This window comes from Poecile atricapillus, chromosome Z (genome assembly GCF_030490865.1).
Source record: "Poecile atricapillus isolate bPoeAtr1 chromosome Z, bPoeAtr1.hap1, whole genome shotgun sequence".
Taxonomy (NCBI): Eukaryota; Metazoa; Chordata; class Aves; order Passeriformes; family Paridae; genus Poecile; species Poecile atricapillus.
This window is the reverse complement of record NC_081289.1, coordinates 46,929,854-46,944,988: the sequence shown is the minus strand read 5'-3', so window position 1 is coordinate 46,944,988 and position 15,135 is coordinate 46,929,854. Positions and strand designations below refer to the sequence as shown.

At 34.8% G+C, this 15,135-nt stretch overlaps 1 protein-coding gene across 1 annotated transcript in view; it reads right to left on the bottom strand.

Moving 5' to 3' along the window:
- The window catches only part of LOC131573649 (A disintegrin and metalloproteinase with thrombospondin motifs 20-like), an 84,314-nt gene that overhangs the window by 35,388 nt on the left and 33,791 nt on the right, over nucleotides 1–15,135 (bottom strand). The window contains exons 12-21 of the mRNA XM_058827802.1: nucleotides 11,092–11,237; nucleotides 9,524–9,705; nucleotides 9,291–9,427; nucleotides 8,061–8,178; nucleotides 4,425–4,520; nucleotides 3,033–3,199; nucleotides 2,794–2,923; nucleotides 1,600–1,726; nucleotides 705–915; nucleotides 42–206 (exon numbers count right to left, since the gene is read on the bottom strand). Of these exons, the coding sequence (XP_058683785.1) occupies nucleotides 42–206; nucleotides 705–915; nucleotides 1,600–1,726; nucleotides 2,794–2,923; nucleotides 3,033–3,199; nucleotides 4,425–4,520; nucleotides 8,061–8,178; nucleotides 9,291–9,427; nucleotides 9,524–9,705; nucleotides 11,092–11,237 (1,479 nt within the window). The remainder of the gene's footprint in view (nucleotides 1–41; nucleotides 207–704; nucleotides 916–1,599; nucleotides 1,727–2,793; nucleotides 2,924–3,032; nucleotides 3,200–4,424; nucleotides 4,521–8,060; nucleotides 8,179–9,290; nucleotides 9,428–9,523; nucleotides 9,706–11,091; nucleotides 11,238–15,135) is intronic.

Genomic DNA, 15,135 nt, shown 5'->3' with positions numbered 1-15,135 from the left:
CCAGGACCAAATGTACTTTAAGTTTTATGCAGTTTCATTACCTCACTCCAGTCAGTAACTGACCAGCTTGGACATAAGAATTCATTACAACTCTGTGTCACAACTCTTGGAAGCTCCTGGCATTCTCTGTCAGGAAGATGGCGACCCAAGTTGTTCATACAAAAAGCTTCTCTGGTTCTGACACCTCTTGCACAGCTCCTGGAACACTGTGGTGTATAGTTATGAAACAGGAAACAGAATACAATAAAACCAGGCAAAAATACATTACCAGTCTTAAAGGAAAAAGATGTTAATGACTGTGCCAGACACAAGTGTCCTCCATTTAATCCACAGAATGCTAACATGTTCATTTGAAATAAATTCAGTACTTTGTATAATAGTTCCAAGACAAAACTCTAAGGAAGAACAAAACCAAAATTGCACAGAACTAAATTATTAAGACTGTAAATAAAATATACACCTTTAATTACCAGATCTTTACTGCTGACATCCAAAACCAAGCTGCAAACAAGCTATCAATTCTTACACAAATATAAGGAGGTTGCTGAAATATAAAGGTTGGTATTAGCTGATTCTACATATCTGTATTTGTCAAACATTGCTTCATTTAGTCATTAAACTAAAAAATATACAGAGGAATAAAAATTTGGTATGGACAGCCACCAGAACTATAATGGTACAGTTATAAAGTTTTAAATCTGTACCTCTGACCATTCTGTGTAGTGCCAACTTCTTAACATACAGTCACCATGGCAAGGCTCTCTGCCTGGTGGTTTCTGCTGATCAGCACAGTACTTATCATCCACTGGAGCACTGAATCCTCTTGCAGTAGAGTACTTCATGCAGTGGATCTCAACAGACTGATGTCCTGGGCCACACTTTGATGTACAGTCACTTTTGCCAACACTGTGCCACCTAAAATGACAAACTGTTGTGGAAAGCTAACTATGTTCTGAAAAATATGACCATGGCAATTAAAGCACTCAGAGAATGTACCACAAATTATAATGTAAATATAGATATTCATTTTAGGGAACAAATAAAACTGTAAACTCTATCTCATGACTGGATTTTCAAAGCAATATAAAAGAATTTGACTCATAGGCTTAAAATAACTTTTTAAATTTAAAGGATCTTTTGTCTTAATCTCCTAGGTGACTTTGAAAAATGTAAGCTATAATTCTAACTCTTCATCCTCTGAATATTTCAGTGTGGGCTATCTTGGAGTACAAAAACACAAGTCTGTTTCAAATTAGTTCCAGTTGTGGGTACAATTCTGGTGGAAAACGTATTTAATGTGGCAGTATAACATTTTGTGCCAGAATACATAGAACAGATTCACAATTCTAGCAAGAGATTTTGTATTTTACCAATAAAAATTAGTGAAGTACCCCAGTTCTACGTGGAGTTGAAGGTGTAAATATCATGTATAAAGCCATTACACCAACTGATTTGAGGAAAACAAGGAGAGATGGGAAGGATGAGGAAGGTAGAGTGGGATGGACAGAGGATAAATCAATCTGAATTGCCTTATTTCAATGTCAGTCAATAAAACCACATAAGACCACAATACCTCCATCAGTTAGGAACCTTCTTTACCTTAACTCACAGTCTGTGTTACACTCCTCAAAGACACTTGGTACAGTGGGTATAAGTTCACATCTTTGATCAGACACTACCACACGATCACTTTTACGTATACATGTAATTCTTCTTCTTCGAGTACCTTGAAAAAGCATCAAAAGAAGTAAATAAAGGGCTAAAATAAGACTGCCTTATGGATTCCATTCGTCATTTAGGATCTGAGATGCCCCATTAACACAAATTGCTGTATACCGCAGATTCTGCACTAACATGCTCCTCTGTGCAGCTCATTACATTCTAGGTGGAGAACAACCTTCCCCAGTCACCTTCTCCACCTCCCAGCTGTCCTACAGTGGTATAGCTTCCAGAGAGCTATAAAAGTGCAATAGTCCATTTACTCATCAGGCCAAGTATTCCAAACTCATCATGCATGCCCTGCTAATTAATATATTTCCTAAACCACCATGTTAACTTAGGCATTGTGATCCTTTCCCTTAAAGAAGCAGAAAATTTGATTACAGGGTACCTAAAATATTTGGAGTTCTGTGAGAAATACCACAGTTGACAGCTGTTCTGCTTCTCTAGCACATGAGCATGTATACAGCCTGACTCAAAGCCAGAAGAAACTAACACTCACATATTTTCAGGCTTTTCTAGCACCCAGTAATAGGAGTATTTGTCAAAAATCTGTGTACATACACTTTTATATATACACAATTCATAAATGTTGTGGCTTTATTTTTATACTAGAATGGCCTAGAGAGTAACAGTTTAAAATAGTTGAATATATCTTTAAACAGCTTCATCCCATGTAGCAGATAATCAAAAAAAGACAAATAAGTATGAAAGACACCAGACAAATCAGTGATCACCTGGAAATGGTATAACAGAAGCCTAATGAATATTAATAGACATACAACACCACTTTATAAGCATGTATTATATTTGACTCAACCCGTTTTTTAATCAAATGCTCCCATATCTCCAAATGTAGGTTTAAACATAGAATTGTACTGCGTAAGTACTAAAAATAACAAAAACAAAAATCAGAGGCTATTCTCTCTTTAAATGCTCTGTGAACTTAAAGTTTACTGAGGGTAACAAAATTCTTCCTTACAAGTAATGGTGAAACGTGAGGGAACTTAAGATGTGTCCCTTCCTAAATCCCATCAGGTCCTTTGTTTTGGTGAAAAAAATTCTTCACAGTACCTTGGCACATCCGGCTGCAGTCTTGCCAGGGTCCATAAGGATCCCATGTAAACAGATCATTTCCATCTTCTATTGGGACATTGAATGAATAACGCACATCAGGGCTGTATAAATTCCCTACACACAAAACCTTGATTGAGATAAAATGATAGCTGATTTTCAGTGAATTTGAACATAAAATTCTGAACATAATGATCATGTAGGAAATCTTCAAACTTATGAAAAAAGTAAATATGCACCTGTAAGGTTAGCTCTTCTTCAACTCTATCAGTGCTGTTAATTCGTTCTATTGTATTGTTTGAACCACTGTACTCGAAAATGGCTCCTTTTATATTGATTTCTCTTTTTGACATGCTTACAACAAAATTTCCATTCAAGATAAAATTTCCGTGGGTATCTGATAAAGCTGTAAGTGAAATAAAATATTGGAAATCTATTTAGTTAAAAGGTTCTATCAACAAAACCTCACCAACACATAGCTTTATTTTAGTCAATGTAAAGTTGTACCAACAGTTCAAATTAATGAATTCAATCCTAATCATCAGTAGCTTTCACCTGAGCAGTGGTCATGGATTTTCTAAGTCATGAATTTTCTCTGCATTATAGTAATTAATTAATATTTGTTCTGCTGAAGGGCTTACTTCAGTCTTGACTTTTAAATTTGGCTAGGTTCTGCTACTGCAGAAGGAAACAATAATTGTTGGTTTTTCTGCCCTATTATACAGCTCATATTCTTGTATTTGCTACAGCTACTTCTAGTGAAGTGGGTTTTAAAAGTAAACTTGAAAATACAAATAAATTATTATTTATGATAGTAATTTAATACAATGACCTATTTGCAATAATGTAGATTAATGACAAATTAAACATTTTTAAAATAAGATAAAATTTGTAGAACAGGATGATATTCAGGCATTAGTACATTTGAAATGGAAGCTAATGTCGGGGGAGAGGGCTGTTTCTGGGCAACAGGTGACAAGGAAAACATTTTGACAATTCTGAAGTTTGTTGGCTAGGATGATGATGGAAGAGACAGAAGGTAAATATGCCTCAGTATTTTTTTCAGGCACTTCAGATACTATGTAACTACTGTGAAAGAGAACAACCAGGATTTTTCATAGGATGTGCTTATGAATTCTTTGTTGTCTATAAACACTTGCAAATCTATCAGTATGTGATGACCTTTATACTCTTTATGTCCCAGACATAATAGATAAAGAGAAATATGAGACAACTGGAAAATTTGCTGATGGTCATACTGCTTTGTTCATAAACAAAGTGTATGCTTCCAAGATTAAAAACAACAAATACCTGCATTATTCCTGAGTTCACTTGTGGTATTCCAATTAACATTGTGACAATAAAGTAAAATATTGACAAAATGATGCAAGGTGCTATAATTCTTATTCTCTGATGAATGAATATCTAAGAACTATAAACCTTAGCAACATCTCACTGATTTAGATACTAGTTTTCTGAAAACTAGTATCTACAGAGAGACTCATGCCAATGAATATAAAAAAATATTTTCTCCAACAACTTTATCAGACTTCTCATAATATATATCCAGAGCAGATTTCTGTCAAAAGCACAAAACTTATCCATCAATGTTGTACACAGGAGGCTTTTACCAAGGTAGTTGTCATCTTCTGGTTTCCCTGAGTAGCTGTGCTGTCGAATATCAATGTTTGTTGCTCCTTTGGGAATATTTACTACAACATTGTAACCTGCAAATTAATTATATACAAAATAGTCAAGTATTAGTAAATATGAAAATACATTTTCATTTGCAAAACCCTACAGTGCACCATCAACAACCAATACTGAATGTCTTCACGTGTTAGAAGTGTTAGGTTCTGTGTTCAGATATGTGAATTCACTACTTTACCACTATTATGAGCTCAAACTACTCAGAAAAATCCCTGGAGAGCAGCACTACTCTAGAAAGCAGTCAAGTATATCAAGAGGGACTCAGGAAACACTGTGACTGCTCAAAATTTAAACTTTCACAGAAATCTGGGTAAGTCACTTAACATGAAATATCATCATTCCCTGTTTATGTGATTGAGGTAGCTTTTCTCTCACCAGAGTATTTCAAGACAGCACACTAAAGAATTAGTCCTAAATATTAAAATATTGCAGTGTTGCAGGCTATATGCAAAAGCAGATACAGTTGTTAACCTAGCCATGCTTGATTCACCTTCTTCTGCTTAAAATAATGAGTGAACTCCCTTCAAAATACAAATGCTTCACAAATGAGTCACCATTTCTTGTAATATATCCAATTAATATTATGGTAGCCTTGCCACCAGGTAACAAAATAAGGTGCATCAAGATCTCCTTTTTTAAAAAGTCATTCTGCACATAAACCTAGATTGAAAAATCCAAATGTTTCTCATAGATGTTAACCATGAATTCAAAAGAATACTTACAGCTGAGAAAAACTGGATACAACAAACATGGGAAATGAGTAATAAATACAAACATGTAATCTGAGAAATTAATAAAAATTTTGATACTTTTTCCACCTATTTCACTGTGTTTAACAATATTACTGTAGCTTTAGTTGTTGCACCTCTGTGGATAAAAATTTAAATGGCAATAACCTTTTCATTTTGTACTGGGTTTGACTGGATAGAGTTACTTTTCTTCACAGTAGCTGGTAGGGGCTGTGTTTTGGATTTCTGGTGGAAATGTTGGTAATTCAGGGATGTTCTAGTTATTGCTGAGCAGAGCTTACAGAGTCAAGGCGTTTTCTGCCTCTCACCCCACTCCATCAGTGAGGAGGCTGGGGGTGCACAAAGAGTTGTGAAGGGACTCAGGGAGACCCCAGCTGACCACAGGGGTATCCCAGACCGTATGGCATCATGCTGGGCACATGAAACTGGGGAAAGAAAGAAGTGGGGGATATTCAGAGTGATGGCATTTGTCTTCCCAATTCACTGTTATGCATGACAGAGCCCTGCCTTCCTGGCTAGACACCTGCCTGCCCATGGGAAGTGGTGAGCCAATTCTTGCTTTACTTTATGTGCACAGCTTTTGCTTTACCTATTAAACTGTCTTTATCTGAACCATCTGAATTTTCTCACTTTTATTCTTCCAGTTCTCTCCCCCATCCCACTGGGAGGTAGTGAATGAGTGACTGGCTGTGTAGTTCCAGCTGGGGTTAAGCCATGACAAATTTCATAATTCATTAACTTTAACCTACTAAAACTATGCCATGCATTTAAATGAAGATTTAATCTAATTACAGGTCCATCACATTTACCAGCTGGGGGCAGCACTGCAATTGCAAATTGACAAGATGCATGCTCTGGATAAATACATGGTTTAGTCAATCTTTCAACACACTGGGAAGAAAACCAAAACACAGTTAAAAAAACCCCTCATCTCACACACTGAAGACCTTGTGGTAATAGAACGAAAGAAGACAAACTATGGGAGGAAACTATAAACAAAACTGCATAGCATGTTGTCAAGGAAACACAAAGAGAATAAATCACATACTAGGACACTGAGAAGGACCATTGTCCAGGAAAGTATCAGATACTAATTTGATGCAATAATGATAGCCAATGTAGTAATAATGTGTACATAATTAGATTACTATCTCATAAAATGGAAGCCAAGTAAATTAGTATTTTGCTGTAATGAATTTTTGATTATTTCTTCACTACTGTTTACACAGTTACTGACAACATCATAACTGCATGAATATAAGCACACACCACAGGCTGCTATTATCAATTCCAAATTCTGCCTTAGTAAAATGGCTCATTTCAGTTTGAAAGGGAACCAAATGAAGTTAAAAGAAAAAGATCAAGTGCATATCAGCATACTTAGCTTGTGATCCTAACTCAGAGGTTTTTTTTGGAAAACAGTATTTCCTCAGACAATGCCTTCAGTCATTAGCATAGGGATGTCTTATACCTCCCATGGACACAGGATTTTAGTGATCAGCTAAGTACAATTTCTTTGCATGGCTGTATTCCTACTTGAGCATACTCTAATAATCCCAAATGTTCAGCATACTGTGTATTGGTATCACTCAGTATTATCTCTTATATGCTGTAATTCAAGAATCTGAACATAATTTAAAAAATACCACTAACTATGAAACCAAATAATAACTCAAGATTTTCCTCATCCCACATAGGGGATTTTTTCCCCCTCCAACTTCAATTTCAAACAAATAAGTCTGTGACAATGGAAAATCATTAAACAGGAGAGAGTGGCAGTCTTGACCATGTTTACATAATGGCAGCTTCACATCATGGTCACTTGACTTGTGACAAATGTGTGTGTGACAAAATTCATGCGCTATCTATAAGCAATTTCTTAGGACAGACACAAGAAAAAAATGTATTTGTATGGGAAGGGTAGCTGTATAATTTTTTTGGTAATTTTCCACAGGTGTGTGCCTTCTGCCAGGGGAAAAGAAAATCCAACAGGATACTTTGCATTCTTTCCTCTTCAGCAGCAATCCCTTTATTCTGTGAAGATCCTATTTGGCAGCTCTCCAGGTATCATTTTCACTTCACCTGTGGTCTCTTTCAACCAGGAAAGTGGCATGAAGAAGGCTGTAGGTTGATACTAACCTGGAGACTTCTGTCCTCATGTTCTATGCTCTAACTACTTAACTGCACTGCTACACACAGAACTTCACATCACTGAAAAGACTACGTATAAAAGAACTATCAGTAGCTCTATTAGAGAAACTAAATCAAATAAATAAGAAATACCAGGGTTATTCAGAACTTTCTCATTCACTACCTGTCAATGAGGAAAAAACATAAATATTGTTACCCCTGTTCTCTGGAAGGAAGAGGCTCACATTCACAGGCTGTATTTTTCACTCTAGGAGAAAAGGAACCTCATCAGCTGCTCACAACACAAATTTCTTGCTATCTCTTTAAATAACCAAAATGACACATTGGAATATGTCCTTCAGCTGCAAAGTTTCAGACCAGAGAATGCAAAGTACAAAACAGGAAGCCTTCATCCTTTTAAAGTACTTTTACTCTTATGATTTCTTTTATTTTTGGCTTTGACCTTTGAGAAGATTGATCTTTTTTTCACTTGAATAGGTTAGCATGTCATAGTGTTTGCCTCTTGAGAGGGAATGTGACTGAAAATCAAAGATATCTTTTGTTGATAGAGGTCCTAAAGAACATACACTGAAATCCTGCTTCCTTAAATGTAAAGAATAATTTCTAAGCCATAGTGAAGTGTGCATTAAGATTAAAAAAAAGGCAAAACAAACATACCATAATGAGCACTGTTGAAAGTACCTGCAAGTGTCTTACATGAAGAATTATCACCACCACAGATTCCACACTTGTCTCTCCTTGTCTTCGAATTCAAAACGTGATCACAGCCTGCTTGCTACAAAAAAATAATAAAAATAAAAAGGCCTTGTGTCACTCAGCCCAATGGAAAACAAAGAAAATAAGTAATGTAAACTTCCCACTACCCCAAAATATTGTTGTTCACTGTATATATCTAGTCTTCCTTGGAAATTCATTAAAAACCATCAATGGTTTTGGATTCTGCAATGTAATGGCAAAATAGAATGGTGCAATCCCAATACACTCCATATGTCAAGAGCTGCTTAAGAATACGTAAGAGTGCATAAAGATTTTGTATTAAAAAATCAACATAATTTATAAATTTCAATTTACATTTACATTAAAAGTCTTGTAAGTCTAAAAGCAGTATGTATATATACATGGTCATCAATTAATTTAAAGTCTGTCATTACTGAAAAGAAGCAAAGAAATACACATAGACTGTGCTGGTTAAACTAACATATGCACAATTTTTGTTTATGTATCTTTAATTTCAGGGGTTTTTTTTAACTATGATAAACAGGACAACTCTCTGGCATCTCCTTTTTATTCAACCATATAAAAATAAGCTATATATTCTCCTCATTCTGAATTTGCTCACTTTCACTGCAATCAGCAAAATCTCAATAAGGCTTGACAAAAAAGTCTTGAGTTGTTAAAATATAGCACCTTGCTTCTCCCAACACAATCTTGCAGCAATGCCATAGCTGCTATTAAGCAGAGTGCTGAATTGATTTAAGGGTCAGTTCCTCCTGATTTTGCACTAAAGTAATAATTACATAATCTCTCTACCCTTGGATTTTCTACTATTAATTTCTTTGGTAGCAGAAATACAATGCTAATAATCACACAGCATGCTTCTTTCCTCTATGCTAATTTTGAATCAGTTTCTCACTGTTCACTTGAACAATATTAACTCTTTCACATACGGGGCTCAATGAGGCAAGACTGTGTGTCTTCAGATTCAACCATATGTTCTTAACTTAATTGCTTCAATTTCCAGATCTTTAATTTGAATGGTAATAAAATTAGCTTAATTGAACTCAGAACACTGTATTTGCAGTAATGTTTATTTGTATTAATATTTAATATCTACTTTACCACCTGTTAAAATTTATTTTAATAATTAATAAGTTTAGATTTAAATACCCTGCATAAGCCTTGAACACAAAGGTCATTGGTTTCTGCTCCACAGGGAGTACCATCAGCAACTCTGTCCTTCAGCTGATAGTAGGAAGTTGTTCCAGAAACTCGGCAAAAAAGTTTACAGCGATCTTTCATTGAAACTGGAAAGAAAATCCAAGAGGTTTCTTGTCTGTTTTAAAACTTTATTTAAAGTAGCATTTTCATTGTGTTTATTGAAAAGATGTGTAATTACTTACTACCACTGTATTTTGGAAGCCAGCGAACAGCAGAGGTAAGACCATTGATATTAAAGTGTTTGCCATCAAATTCAGAGCACTGCTGCTCCCGAAAATCTTTTCTGCCTTTTGGACATGAATCAGTGTTACATGACCGAAATTTCATCCTGCGACCAACACAGTACTTTCCTCCATTTCTTGGCCTAAAAGAAAGGTAAATGTATAACACACTCATTTTCTAGAATTGCTGTTTTCCACAAAAAGCAGCCTCAGACATTGATCAAAAGAGGAAAAACTCACACAGCATTCTGTCAGCTCTGTAACTGACTTACACACATGTTCAGCTTCTGCTGTGCATTGAATTATACCCAAAATAAACCCAACTCTTGTAAAACACTGTTGCTGAGGTGGTAATCTTGCTACAGATGTTTATTAATTCATTATTATTTTTACTTCTCTTACAGTTATAAATATTTTGCCTGGGTAAAACTTAATAATTTTAATGCTTTTATCAATTTAGCTGAGATTACAGTCATATTTTTATACAAGCAGCACCTCCCTCAGTAGTTTGAAATTATTGTTTTACAGAATGACAAAGAAAGAAGACAATTAGGAGCTGTCACAGTCTTTTCTGTAGACCTAATATTGGTTTCACTTTGGGGAATCAAAAGAATAAAAAGGGAAAATTATGGAAAATACCCCTTTTATTGTAAAGCCTAAAATACATTTTAACAGTTATAAACCCTGATACCACAAAGTAGTTCCACATCAGTATGTTCTTGGGGAAGAAAAAAAGAATAAATCAACATCATATTGATACTATCAATCACTACAGACTGAAAGAGGCATTATCTAATGGCAATCTAGTCTACTGACTCTTACTCATCAGAGAAAATAAAATAGCCTGGGCCATTTGATTGAAGTTCATTTATCCTACTAAGAATATCATGCTCACACGACTTCGTAGAAAAACCCTGAAACTACTCAGCCACCAGCTGTGGTTCTGCTTCTGGACAAGGTAAAGGTGAAGTTCTCCTTGACTTCTATTACAGAGAACAAAACCACATAGAATTATTCAGTCAATGTAATTTTCTAATTATAAAGGTAAGTTTTAAATGCCTCTGTTATAACCAGTGCTCTTTGTGGGTTTCTACTGGTGGCAATGTAGTGGAAAAGCCTTAAATCAAAGCAAGTGTTTCACTAAAGAGATTAGTAAGGAATACTTATATTTATTTTTGCAGTTCTTACTGCAAAGAAAGCATCTTATGTTTAAAGAAACCTCAACAGCTAAAGTAAACCTAGAAAAAAGACCCTGCCAAACTAAGTTTTTAGAAACATCTGCAAGAATGGACAATATTGTTGAAAGACGTGAGTAATCTAAAATCCTCTGCATATTAGAGTCTGCAAACTTATCTCTTTCCAAACATGGCTGAAACACACATTTTTTATTGGTACTTCAAACTGATTTGCACAGACTACAATACCTCTATTTTATTTCAAGCCAATCCATAATTTTTTAATATCTTCCTTATGCAATGTAAAATACATTTAAACATCATAAAAATGTTAAACACAATAAAAAAACATACTCTGGTCGATTACATAGTCTGGTGGTGCTCTTGATTCCACCTCCACAAGTTCTTGAACACGAGCTGTAAGGTCCCCATGGCCCCCATTCTCCATCTACAGGACGCATCTCCAGTTCTCTGCTCACACAAATTCCATGGCGGCAGTGCTGCACAGTTGACAAACAAAATAAAATTTGTAATTCAAGCAAAAGGTTACTGTATATTTTAGGCACAAAAAGAACAAAATTTAAGTGCTCACTACTCTTATCTGGATATTTTTAAAATGCTCAATTTTCTTTAAGATAACTTACCCAGTAGTCATGTTTTTAAAAATGCTATCTAGATTTCTTTGAGCGCTAGGGAATCTCCTGGATACTGAATATTTATCTGTCTTGTCACTTTATCCAAATATCTCTAAATTATCTTGAATTCCTGATACATTTTCATGTATAAAGTTCAAAAATAGATTTACAACTGTCTTTTTTTATGTACATAATATTTTAGTTTAATTTTGAATTTGTGCTGATACAAAAAATGAAAAGTTATAAGAAACCACCAAGAAAATCAAGGTGTTTTGAACATTTCAAAAGCTAACTGTTTAGTGGGATTGTTTGGGAAATGCAGATAAGCATTTAAGACCACGATTATGTAAAGCAAGATGATGCTATAGATTCATTCTTGAACTCAGACTTTCACACCTATAACAAAAGCTGTAAAACATTTATTTGTATTTTATGACTTTTTTTTTACCACTAATCTAGCAAAGCTATTATGATAAAAATTAAATTAATATTTAAATGGAAAAAAACTAATAGTAAAGAAATAATAATTCTTAGAGCAAGATACTACATTGCAATGCCTATTCTGTTACTTTAGATTTTATTCTTGATGAAGAACTACCTATTTCCACTAAAAATTACTTAGAGGAGGAATTTTCATTTCATTTGATGGGATTTACATTATTGAGAAGTCAAAGACTGCAAGACTGTTTTGTTGTGGTCACATCAGTTATGAGACTTCACCACACTGTAACTGCAAACTTTCATTATTTATAGAAAGTAATTATCTGTTTTTCCTCAGAAGCATCAATCTCTTGCTTCTAAATTGCCTTAAACTACACCTTCAAATTACCTTAAACTCTACAAGGATTTTGATAAATAAAGTCTCTGGCACATAAAACAATTTAAGAACCTCTGATACACAAAAGATTAAATAATGAAACAAGTATTAAACCTCCTTCTTTTTACAATTAATTTAAACATTACACAGGAGTTATTACAAATTTATTGTAGAAACCATCAAGAAACCAGCTTCGCTGAACACACAAAATTGTCTACAGTCTTTCTGAATACAGCTGAATGGCACAAAACACAAATCTTGTTCAGTGGTTTTATCACTGCCTAAAATAACTCCTAGATACTATTTTTCCTAATCAGTATATGCTTTTGTTATACTGATACTCATGCTCACATGCTATCAACCATTTTATCTTCAATATAGGAATTAGTCACAGAATCAGGTTCTCTTTTCAGGCTTCTGCCCAAGTTCCTAATTCAACTTGATGATAAAATTGCCTGCCTGCATAATTCCTTGTCACATCAACCCTTGCATATAGGCCGTATCTTTTCAGCTCTGAAAAAGAGCTTTTTTCTGATCTTTCCAGGTGATTCTCAAGCCCAAAGCAAATGCAGAATAAAAGCTAGATCTTGGCATAGAACTGTGTAAATAATCCTGTCAATTGGCCAGATCATCACTTAACACTAAAACTAATGCTTTAACTTAAAACCAAAAAGCCACCATTATTTCACTGCACATGAATTCTCACTCAAGAGCTTATTGAGAGTTTGTACTATTTTTTTTCAAGATGGCCTTTAGATACCTTTACATTCATGCCTTCTAATATCTAGCATCTAATCCCTAGCAATCAAAGGCAGACTTTCTACATAGTCCATCCATAAGGTAAATGAGGAAAAAGAACTTGCTTTTCCAAGAACTGTCCTCAGCATCTTAGGAAATATTTTTTTACACTGCAGGCTGAAGAGTCTAAATCCTCCCTCACAAATGAATACTGCATTCTAATATAACAGTGACCTAGATTTATGTTCTTCTTCCATCCAGAAAAATAGTTAAAATAACTTGAAGTGGGATTTCAAGAAAAGATTTGTCAAACGCAATTTTATACCCACAACAGTATAATTTTGATCCATAAAAAATGGCAAAGCATATGCTCACATCTGGGATTTTAATAGCTTATTCAACAAACTTGTCTCAGCTCTTATTCTGCTGCATTCCCACAGAAACAACATGATGAAGTCACGGTAGAAAGCTCCAGCACCAGACATGTTACAGATGTTCCCCTGTGTTCGCTTGAATTGTTGCTTCACTGAGAATAGTATCATATACAGAGCTTTCATAAAAATAAATATAATTGCTAACAATTTTTTTCTACATTTTTTATCACAAATATAGCATATGCATCATGAAAAGTCAGTATCACACATAATTCCAAACATACAGATAGCAGCAAGTGGCAAGGCTGGTGTAGTCAAGATCAACAGTTGGTTTTCTGCTAAAAAAACTAGAAATGCTTCAAATTTGAATCAATAAACCTATGGATACCCAAATTTGTTTTTATTAATAATTTCCTTATAATAAGCACTTTGAGTCTTTCCTATGGATTAATCTATGATTTGATAAATTGATTTTGAGAGCTTCCAATTTATCTCTTACTGAACTTGCTAAATTTCCAGGAAAGCAACCTTGAAAGAAATTACTAACACATTACTTGCTCAACTTTGACTGAATCAAGGAGTGGTAGATGCATGCAGGATAGGACTTGAGCTCCTCTGAAATCAAGCACTTCCCACACAGCCCGCCAAGATGAGAAGTGGGACCCTAAGGCACATAAAAGGAGCTAAACCAGAGCAGTTAATAAAATGGGCATACAAGGTAGAAGAAATGGAGCTTGGGAAGACTGAAGGTGTTGCCATAGCATCTCAGGTCTCTATCTCTGTGGCAGGGACTCTTAGACGAGTCTGCATTTATTACTCAAATGACATTATCTACAAAACCCACACTACTTGAATTTTTTCAATGTATTAAAATTTTTTTCTTTCAAAAAATCTGCATACTTTATTTCTCCCTTGAAAGTTCTAATTTTTTCTGAAATTATAGGTCATGGAAAAATATTTCATAGAAATCCCAGTTTACAGAAAAAAATTATGGTTTGAGCCCACACTTTATTCTTACAGTTCAAAAGATCTGCTGCTGCTTTCCAGATGGTGATCATATTCCCCTATCCCCAACTCTGATAAAATCCAGCTGATTTTTTTTACTTTACTTACTTTACATATATATAAACATAAAATGATTTATTCTTTCAGATTCCATATCTTCATGTATTACATTCACGAGGTAGTCAAGCTATGCAACAATTTTTAACAGTAATCAATAAATGGGTACTACCTACAAGTGAAGAACAGCAAACATACTTCGGAATTAGATGGGTATTTATTTTACTGTTCAAAACAATTCTTTGTTGCTTTGTTGCTTTGCATCCCCATTCTCAGTCCCTTTACCCCTGAGTTTCATGCCCAAAGGACTAGGATGAAATCTTAATTTACTCGGTAGCTATTCTGAGTATTTTAAGGTGCTAGCTCAATATACATTACATATCTACAGTGAATAGAATTGATTAATAGAATTTGTCTCTAAAACACAAAAAGGCACGTGCTTTCTGATCTAACTGTTACTTGTATTATTGAAATTCCTTCTCACTGTTAAAGAGATTTTTCCAAACTTCAGTGACAGTTCATTTTTTTCAATGTTTAAGTAGCAAACTGCCATTATGTAGAACACAGAGATATCCCCAGGACACGTAAGAGTTTGGGTCAGAATCATATAGCTGGCTCCTACCTCTCCACTCCAATGCTCAAGGAATCAAGAGAATATAGGCATGTTTCTATATTCCTCAGGAATCAAGGAAGGCTCGGAGTGCAACCTTTTGGGGTGCCTCCAAAAAATAATAATAAACCACTCACACTTTGTTGGGTATTTTTGCTGTTA